Source organism: Magnolia sinica, chromosome 1, assembly GCF_029962835.1.
Source record: "Magnolia sinica isolate HGM2019 chromosome 1, MsV1, whole genome shotgun sequence".
Lineage (NCBI taxonomy): Eukaryota > Viridiplantae > Streptophyta > Magnoliopsida > Magnoliales > Magnoliaceae > Magnolia > Magnolia sinica.
Window position 1 is genome coordinate 4,471,627 of NC_080573.1, and position 10,775 is coordinate 4,482,401.

At 40.0% G+C, this 10,775-nt stretch overlaps 1 protein-coding gene across 1 annotated transcript; it reads right to left on the bottom strand.

Moving 5' to 3' along the window:
- Positions 1-1,211: 1,211 nt before the first annotated feature.
- On the bottom strand, positions 1,212-9,932 carry LOC131237257 (G-type lectin S-receptor-like serine/threonine-protein kinase At4g03230). Its single transcript, XM_058234949.1, has 7 exons — positions 8,467-9,932; positions 4,160-4,270; positions 2,911-3,116; positions 2,620-2,830; positions 2,294-2,531; positions 1,768-1,918; positions 1,212-1,652 (listed from the first exon to the last, which is right to left on the bottom strand). The coding sequence occupies exons 1-7, from the start codon at positions 9,785-9,787 to the stop codon at positions 1,368-1,370; spliced, it is 2,523 nt and encodes an 840-aa protein (XP_058090932.1). The 5' UTR covers positions 9,788-9,932; the 3' UTR covers positions 1,212-1,367.
- Between the last annotated feature and the right edge of the window lie 843 nt (positions 9,933-10,775).

Below are 10,775 nucleotides of genomic sequence, written 5' to 3' on the forward strand. Positions count from 1 at the left end.
ATGTACGTATGACATCCAATCCTTCCATCATTGAAGCCCTCTCTTCTCATTTGATCCAAACTGAAGGGGGCCTATATTAGGTAGAATCATGCCTAAAACCAATAGAACCATGTGGTGTGCCCCACCTGCCTTTTGTCATGGACTGATTGCTTGGCTTGGGTGCCTCTTCATCATGGTGGGGCCCAGCATATTCAAAAAATGTTGGGCCCAAAAAGTTTTAATGGCAGTGGGCCCCACGTGCCGCATCGTAGAGGATCCGGCCTCAAGACTTTTTTGTAACTTTCTAAGTTCAGGAAATCTTTTTGGTGGGCCACTATTTGTATGATCTATGATCAGAGAAATTTTCCTATCAAATGCAATCGAGCGTGAATAACATCTACAACTGTTTTGAAAAATTCGCTTTGGATTTAGAAGTGATGGGATAGGTGGGCCATCTTCCCATTTCTATAGGATCTTGATCGAGTTGTTATGATATTCGCCCATAGTTGAATTTTGCTATGTTTGGTCGATACTGGTATTTTTGGGTGTCAATTGTACCACTTGGGTACTGTGTCCATGAGAAGTGCTTTATATATAACACCTGTTGTATTCCCTGGCCCCACCATTCACCTGAATAATTTGGGTGGACAAGACGATCAGAACCACTCGGTTGGGAGAGTGTCCAAACATCGTCACTGATCATTTCTTCGTCAAGCAAGAATGAGGCAGATCCAAAACTCAAGTGAAAAAAAAAAAAAAAAAACAGTGAGGATTGAACACTCACAATTGAAACTTTCTTGGGGGCCATAGAAGTTTTAGACCAGTGGGAATGACCTTGTGATGAACGGCTTAGATGAAATATAAACATCATGGTGTGCCCCAAGAAGGCTACAGTAGTGGGCATTTACATCCTCCCTGTCTCCTGTCATGTGCTCAAATGGACCACAATTGAAACCTTCTTGGGGCCATAGAAGTTTTGGATCAGGCTAATATTTGTGTTTTCAGTTTGGATGGAATATAAACATCATGGTGGGCCCCAGGAAGATTTAATGGTGGGCATTTACATCCTCACTGTCTCCTATAGTGTGACCCACTTAACTTTTGGATCTGCCTCTTTTTTTAGGATCATGTACTAACATGAGTGGGCGAAACCGATGGACCGGATGGATTTCTCAAGTACATCTGGGTGGACCCCACTTGGCTTCTACATAGAGGAAACTGCTACAAGCGAATGATCATAGGAGTTTCAATAGCATCTTTGGAAATTTGGATATCACACTTTTTCTTCAATGAAATCATCTCTCAATTTATAAACAACAACAACAACAACAATTCATGTACAAAGGATAGATAGAAAACTAATGTATGTGATCAACTAGTACATACTTCTATCTTCCTTCCACCCCAGTAAATGTTATTTCATTTTTAGAACACTGCACTTCTGACAGATCTCTCCTCATGATGAAAGCTGCTTGTTTGGGAGTTGGGAGAGATGCAGTTTCACTAACAAACGTGGCTACAACAGATGCCATGGTCGGTCGATCGGTCACATTTTCTTGCACGCACAAAAGCCCCACATGGATGCACTTCAACACTTCGGACGTGTTGCACGTTTCTCTCAACGACGGGTCCATCAAAGCCAGACCATTGTTTTCTTTCCACAAACCCCATGCCTGAGACAGTTTCCAATGTAAGTGATGTATAAAGAAGAAATATAGTACAAAAACAATTCCTGCCCACCACAAATGGAGAATGGGAGATCTTGGTGTACTAGATTTTAATACTTACATGTTCTGGAAGGCTTGAAGATTCATCAGAATGAAAAAAGCTGTTGTTTTTCATTCCACTGATGATCTCGAGCAGTATAACACCGAAGCTAAACACATCGGATTTCACTGAGAAAAGCCCATGTGAGGCGTACTCGGGAGACATATAACCACTGAAATCAAGCATTCAAATGGTTAGGTTTCATGGATGTGCAATGAGATGCAATGTTTCTAAAAATCTATTTGGCTATACATTTCAAATGCTTATTTAACAAACGAAAAAAAAATAATAAACAGATATCACATTTCGACAATGAGGGTGCGTTTAGATGCCCAGAAAATCTAAATTGGTTTTATTTATTCAAGAATACCAATCTGCCTAACAGTTGGGGGTATGTGCTAAAAATCTCGCCTTATAAGAACTAAGATTAGGCATTCTTATCCCTCTTCTTGAAATTTAGATAATATCCTATGGAAAGATTATGTTCTAGCAATGAAACAACCCTCCCTAAAAAAGGTAGTTAAAAAGAGTAGATTGCTATACTTACTATGTTCCAACCACTCTGTTAGTATTTGCTTGAGTCTGATTTCCTCCGAAGATCCTCGCCATCCCAAAGTCTGAAATTTTAGGGTTCATTTCCTCATCCAGAAGAATGTTGCTGGTTTTTAAATCTCTATGAATAATTCTCAACCTAGAATCTTGATGAAGATAAAGAAGCCCTCGAGCTATTCCCAAAATAATGTTGAAGCGTTTTTCCCAGTCTAAAATCTTGCACCGATCTTTATCTGCCAATGTTTTCACTAAAATAAATTAAAAAAAAAAGATTGAATAAACATTTGATTGAATGTAACTACTAAAGGAATATGAACAAACCAAAGAGAAACGAATCCAAGCTTTTGTTGGGAAGGTATTCATAGAGCAGCATCTTTTCTTCTTGTTTGATGCTATAACCAAGAAGCCGAACGAGATTCCTATGTTGGAGTTTCGCAATCAATACAAGCTCAGTCTTGAATTCTTCCAGGCCTTGTCCAGAAGTTCTAGAGAGTCTTTTAACGGCCATCTCTTGTCCTCCCGGCAGCTTGCCCTGAAAACACATTCACCATATGAAGAAACCAAAACTAATTCCTTTTTATGGAAACATAATACAATAGCTGTTGAGATTACCTTGTAAACGGATCCGAACCCTCCTTCTCCAAGATAGTTTAATTGTGAGAAATTGTCGGTAGCGACGACTATAGTATTGAACTCGAAAAATGGTATATCTACCCCTTTCAGACCATCTTTTACAAACATATCTGTGTCTAGCAAGTCACTTGCACTTTGAGCACTTGAATCTGAAGGAACCCATGTAGACATTCTCCTATGTTTTGCTGGTACAAAATAAAATAGAGATGTTCTTATACACACACATATCTAACTTGTATCAATATATTAATCAGTTGTTTTGGACATCTATTCATTTTTGCAGATTATAGGTAGGCAAATCATATGAATTAGATGATTCTAATCATCCTATCAATAACATGAAAATCTGGTTGTCGGACGGAAGGGAGAAATGTCTATTTGATGGGATCCACTTTAAATTGCTTATGATTCTAAACAGGGAAATGATTACTTAAGAATTATCATATGTACGAGCGGTGCTAGGCTCACCTGTGATGTGTCTGTAGAATCGAAGCGATTCAATGGGTGAGAATCCTCATGGAAAAAACATACACACCAAGAATCATCCCTACAAAAAATTCTGGTGGTACACCAACAGGGAGAATTGTAGAATCATGCCTCGGGCTTATATATTCACTTGTTGTAACACACCTAAATTTTAGTTTTTGGTTGGATGACATACACACAATACGGTTGAGCCTTCATTCTATCTGGAAGTTTCAACTGTAGGCATCCCCTCCCCAATGGCCTCCATTGTTTCCTTTGGTTTGGCCCACGTAAGTTACGAACCAGGCTTGATTTTTGTATCCAGGCCTAACATTGGAGGGCTCATCCAAAATGGACAGTTTGGAAGCTACTCATGCATCATGGTGGGGCCCACACAACTCAAATATATGGTAAATCACATGCGACTCATAGACGTGATCATTCCCCTTTCAATTAAACACTTAGGTCAGATGATGCCCATCAACTGATCCATGACTTAAAACAAAGGACCCTTGTAACAAAAACGACGGTCATTCATTCGGAGGGCCATGATCATCCCATGGATGATTTTTGTTTTTGTTTGCATGAATGAATGGGCACCATCAAAATTGATTATTGGACCGCCCACATGTCCAAAATAACCATCGATGATCGTATTAGGGTGATCTTCATGGTGAAGCCACTTATGGTAGCTTAGCATGCAATAGGATTGTATATGATCACACTCTTTCTTTATATGTGTGTGTAATTGTCTCCCGGTTACCTTTCTTCCAGGCCATCCTCCTGAAACAATAGAAAAATGCACCCAAGAGAAGAACCCCTGCAACCACTGTTGTAGCCACTATCACTTTCAACCGTCTATTCTTTTTTGTACCTGAAAAATTGTTTTTTGTAAGCAGAATGACTGAAAATGTAATGAAAGTGTGCTATTATTACCAAACAGTGTTTCCAACCTGTGGAGTGGTTTTTGGTGAGTAAAATGAATAAACTAGGCCCACTTACTATTTTTCTAATTTTCTTGAAATGGTGTTAGAGTGTTGCATTGTGGCCTACCTGTTGTGCGTGTGACATTCAACCTGTCCAACTGGTGCATCCCACCATTCTATCAAGCGGGCCAACACTAAAAAACAATATATACCTCAAAGAACCCTCCAAATTTACTTGTGGCCCATCTGATGATGATTGGATTGGTGGAATGAACTTGTTGGATGGGTAGGATGTCGGAAGCATACCACCTGTGCCTACCTGATGATTGGTGGAATGAACTTGTTAGATGGGTTGGATGTCAGAAGCGCACGACTTGGGCCCACAATGCTTGACCATACCAATTTTTATTTTATTTTATTTTTAAGAAAAGCAACATGAGGCATATTGGCCATTTAACTCAACAAAACGCATATGTTGGGGGACTGCGAAAGTACACTAAGATGAATCAAGCAAAGTAATCCAATCGCACAATCAAGTCCAAATACAAATAAATTGAACTTAACGTGGAAAAACCCTTGCAGAAAAAACTACGACACAAAGTGACAATAATGCACCATGAAAGTAGAAAACTACAACAGAGAGATTACTCGATTTGAACAAGCCTCAAAACTCCCCAAGCTATGCCCTTGAAACCTTAAAATGAATTAGAAAGCTCTCTCTATATACATTGATACTCCCAGAAGCCCGATTACACTCATATGTATAGCATCTTAATCGAAATCGAAAACAAATATCACATTTACGCAATTCTGCATTCGCGCTCGGTTACAGTTTGATGTCAATTGCTCGATGATAGTTCGATGGCCATCGACAATCAATAGCATCGACAATTTGTTGATGGCATCGAAATCCTTCAATGGTATTGAGAAATCACCAAAACGTTCTAACAAAAAAAGGTGAATTTTTTGATTTTTTCCGATGACATTGAACACCTGTTCGATGGCATCGAATTTTGCTCGATTACAATCGACAAATTTTATTGCTCACAAATTTAAGGGCGTGTTTGGACGGGCACCATTTGTTGGAGTAGCCCGTATTAAGTTGGATTGGGTACCCGAATCCCACAACGTCCGAGCAGTTGTTTGTTTGGACGGGCGTTGGATTTGCAGTTGGATGAAAATTCGCTGGATTGTGAGGGATTTGGACATGGGATTGTGGGGGGTTTTTGGAAGTACGGTGCAATCATGTAGGATTCAATGCTGAATAGGGGTTTTTTTGAAAACCATGATGTATGTGTTTCATCCCTTCTGTTCATCCATTTTTACGGATCATTTTATGGCTTGATCCAAAAAATGAGAGGTATATGCATTTCAGTTGAACCACACCACATGAAAACAATATTGATTGGACATCCATCATTCAAATCCTTGTAAGGCCCACTGTACTGTTTTTTTGACATCCAATAGGTTGATTAGGTCGTACAGCCCCAGATGAAGGGAAAAAACAAAAATGAGCTTGATCCAAAACTTTTATGGCCCCAAATTGTTTTTTCAAAGTTTACGCTCATTCAATAATGTTTCCTGTAATGTGGTCCATTTAAGATTGGGATATAACTTATTTTTGTTGTCAGATCATAAAATGATCTGTTAAATTAGATGGACGGCATGGATGAGATACATACATTGTGGTGGGTCCCACGGAGCACCGACCAGCAGCCCGTCCAAACACCATCACTGTATGCATTCTGGATTGCCATCCGCCCGTCCAAACACGCCATACCTCGGCCGCTGGATACAGCAATCCAGTGGGATTGCATGTAATCCACTGACACCATCTTGAAAGGCGTGCAATCCACCCTAATACTACCCAATCCCATCCAGCGTGCCCGTCCAAACACGCCCTAAGACATCAACAACAGCCCATTCCTGTGCTTTAGCAAAACAAGACTTTGTAAAATTAGAATTCTCAAGGACAAGAACCCCCTGCGACATCACTGCTTAAAACACTTAAGCTTGTGGGGCCGACCATGTTGTATATGTAAAATCCACTCCGTCCATCAGGTTCTGTCCTGGATTTTAGGATTTGTTAAAAAAGTTAGCAAGATCCACAACTCAGCTGAGCCACAACAAAGAAGAATAGGGAGGAGATGCCTATGATAGGTTTGTGTGTGGGACCTTCATGGTGTTTTTCTTTCCTTAGATCCGTTAATATGGTGTAACAAAACAGGATGAAGTAAAAATACAAAAATCAGCCGGATCCAAATATTAAGTGGATCACACCGTCTGAGCTAAGACGTTTTAGGAGCAGTTTTACATTGTTGCAATTGGTACCGCCCATCATTGTTTTCTATCAGTCTGATATTTTGTGTGTACAGTTTAAATAATGATTATAACCCAATGGACGGAGTGGATTTACATATCAAACATGGTGAGGTCCACAGAGCTTGGGTGTTCTATGTATCTGCCTAAAACAGCTGTAGACTATTTCGGTTCAATTCTCAGTGATTTCGCAGTTGAAAACCCTCCATCTCTTTGGAGCCCAGTGATCAGATTACTAAAATTCAGCTTGTGGATGCGAAAAGTGGAAGGGCATTGTGTGATACTCTGGCTTTTTTTTTTCCTCCCAAAGGATACATCACGCGGGCACACCTTTAAAATGGACAGTCCATCATGTGGAGCGCAACTTTGAAGTGGGCTGTCCATCATGTAGGGCTCACCTTGAATGTAGGTCATTCATTGTTAGGGCTGACCTTTTATATTGACTGTCCATAATGTGGGGTCCACATTGATGTGGGCCATCCATCATTCAAGGTCTACCTTACATGTGGGCCATCTATCATGTCAGATATTGAAATTCAAGTGAGCCACGGTGGCCCCCATCAGAGCTTAAGGTCATGCCCATGGGTCCCTATGACTCAAGAGAATCATGATTAGTCAATTAAAGACAGCCGAAGTTTGAGGATATCATGATTAGTCAATTAAAGACAGCCGAAGTTTGAGGGTGTCAATGTTGTACACGTCACCAATTACCTACTCAACATAGTATTACAATTTTAAAAGAAACACACTTGTTTGGTTATCCTTTTGTTTGGCCTAACAAAATTGGCAGGTGGGGCCCACTTTCTGGTGATCCATTATCTCCCGTACACTCGTGGCTAATAATCCCACACCCGTAAAGTATGGACCGTTGCTTGTAGTTACTCATTTGATCGAGTAGCTAGGAGCCCAGCACCACCTGATTATTGGAGCATGGCCCATCCATTGATGTGGCCCACCTTGATCACTGTCAAAGATAGAACCCACATATTTCTAGGCTGAACAAATCATCGTCTACCAATTTCAAGCCCCATATTATATATATTATCATTACTCTAGCAACAACTTGCATATAAATGTATGAGAAATGTTTCAGTGCTCTCAAAGCATTAGAAAGTTTTAGTGCTCCTAGTTGCATTTGTTCACAATCTATCAATCTGAACTGTCTATTCACTCCAGGACGAATTTTATTAGGCTACCATTCAAAAATAGCACTGATCAGAGGATCCAATCCATGATTTGTCCTTATTTTCTCTAACCGCCCTTTTATCAATCCATGGATGTGATGGTTATAATTGCCCAACGAAAGGGATTGGAAAATCATAAGAAATCTATGATGTGTCCTAACAAATAGATAGATCAAATTGTTGACTGGACCTATTCGTATAAACAATCTTGACCGCCCATATTAAAGTCGACTGATCAAATGGTTAATATTTGTCAAATCGGTTTGATGTTTGGATGGTATCTTATGAAATGTGTGTTGGATATAATGAACGGTCTGGATCAATGTATTGGACTGTCTAAATGTCCCACCACAACTAGTAGAGCACATTTTGCATTTATCTGAATGAAGATGGCTCAATTAGCAAAGGTGCAAGAAATAGTGTTTATTTGGGTAGAAAAGAGAAAAACAAGTATGGAAATAGAAATTCCCAAAAATACTCTGCAATGCTCTTTCAAAACTGGTTTTTATCACAAAAGGCAAATCCTAAGAAAGCATTTTTGGGACTTTCTAGCAATTTTCATTTTGAATTGCAGGTTATATCATCTTTCTTTGGTATGTCATTCTCCATATTCACAAAGAAAAAGAAGAAGAAAGCCTTACTCAATTCAGAAGCCGCGATACGTATATGAATATCCTGCGCTCCTTGATTCTCGATCAAATCCCCAATATCCATCAAATTCCCAAACCAAACCAGACACTGCGACGCACCACCGCTCACATTCGTGAAAACATAAGCATTACAACTGCAATTTCTAACGCATTCCGCTCTACAGTCCTCAGCTTTTCCCGCTGCAGCCACTAAAAATTCATGATCCGGCACTTTCAATCTTCCCAAAGACAAGAACTCATCTTCCTCACCGCATTTCAACGCCGTTCTTCTCTTACACCCACTTGACCAATTACCCGAATTCCATTCCTTAGACGATACAGGCTCGAATCCACGCAAACACTCACACGGTGGTGTATTGGAATCACTGCACCTTGTATTTTTGCCACAAACACCATAAACCCCACATTCATCTTTTGGTTGCATCCAAGCCACGCCCCACGTCTTCGTAGAATCATACCATATACGGCACTCGACACGACCAGATACATCCATCACCATCCTTGTATTGTTATACAAAGCTGAATACTCCAAATAAATCGATTCTTCGTTACTTACCGTTGTGAAATGGAATATGAAACTGTTGCTTGTCACAGGTATCTGATTGAATGAACGGTCGTTCCAGTAGCCAGTTCTCCAGTGTGGGGAAGAACCCTGCCATACGAAGAACTGGTTCGAGTCCTGCAGGTTGATGCCGAATGAGAAGATTCCGGGAGTTGGGTCGGTGTCGGTTTTCCATGATCGGAGAAAACGGTTTTGTCGGGTTACTAAATTTACGCCGATTTTCATACCGGGTAGGAGCGTGTTTGATGGATCTTCGAAGCTTTGCCATAAGATGGTGTTTGAGTTATTGGAATTTGCATCTCTCAAGATGAGGTTTCCGGAATCGAAGAGAGTTGCTACGGTAGAATCTGATAGAATTGAAGCATTTGTCGACCAGATGGTGTTGTTCTTTCCATTCAAGATCACTAGATTTCCGTTGCTCCCAATAGTAAGAACTCCAGATGAATCTGTAAGTGGGGTTTCTCTGTTGGCAACCCATATGACGGTTTTCACCGGGATGTTGTGATACCATATCCCAACGTAGCGGTTTTTTGAATTGTTGGGGCTGAAAAAGCCGAGTTCGAAGATCTCACCATCGGAATTAATGGTTTCGCCGTCTTTGATGGATTGAAATTGCCTTATGGAGTCTGCTGTGGTTAAAGAGAGGAAGCAAAACAAGAACAAGATGAAGAAAGAGGGAAAGACGAGAGAAATTGAGGATTTTTCCATGAGTCTAAAGGTGCTATTATTGCATTGCAAGAACCCATGCATGTATAAGCAATCTCATTGCTTTGATACTCTGTCAGATGGTGATGATTGATACGCATGCAGCTACAGATTCCTTGAAAATTGCATCTGCAGAGTACAATTAATTCAGGTTAAAATATCCTGATTATGGTCGCAGTAGTTGAGATGCATCATGAACTAAAACCTGAGATCATTTGATGTTAATTTTATATGATGGACTGACATCTATTGGACAGTTAAAAAATGAAAATATCCTTATTAAAATAAGCAAATATCAATAAGTCAAGGGTTAGGTTCGTTCAACCAATTTGGTATTGGAACTATCACACGGGGTAGATCCGGATGGAAGTGGGTGGATTCATACCTATGGGCCCACCATAATGTATGTATTTTATTTATATCCATGCCATCTATTTTCTTTTTTCAGTTCATTTTAAGATACGAGCCTAAAAATGAAGCAATTCCAAATCTCGAGTGGACCATACTATAGGAAGCAGTGGTGAATATTGAATGCCCACGATTAAATACTTTTTGGGGCCCACAAAAGTTGTGTTTAGTTGGTATTTGTGTTTTCTCTTTATTCTAACCTACATGACCAGATCGACAAGCTGGATGGCAGATAAACATTATTGTGGGCCTTAAAAGTTTTTAATGATGCGTCAAATCACCCTTCTCGGTGTAGTCCACCGGTAATTAGATTTAATTGTTATTTATTTATTTTGTATGTTTTTTCATGCAATCACGCTACCACACGCTGTATCATAATTCAAACTCAGGACCTCAATGTTAAAATACATGGGGTCTGTCATGAGCCATGAGTATGAAAAGCTGGCTAAAGGGTCCACCCACTCGGGTTACTTTAAGTGTTCACGTGCACTTTAAGGGTTGAGTCCTTACTACAGTGGTAGACTCTGAGGAGTTTCAACATGGGGTCGTGGATTCCAGACCCATAGGTGGTGAAATCCCACTACAGTGCGCGTGTAAAATAATAATATAAATAATCAAAATAATA

Bases quoted from the DNA above. Each gene is read 5' to 3' on its own strand.
- LOC131237257 (XM_058234949.1), bottom strand. From the start codon at position 9,787: ATGCATGGGTTCTTGCAATGCAATAATAGCACCTTTAGACTCATGGAA. The intron at 2,532-2,619 runs GTTTGTTCATAT...AAACATTGGCAG, and splicing joins CTTGGATTCGTTTCTCTTTG to ATAAAGATCGGTGCAAGATT. The intron at 1,919-2,293 runs GTAAGTATAGCA...GCTTGATTTCAG, and splicing joins AACAGAGTGGTTGGAACATA to TGGTTATATGTCTCCCGAGT.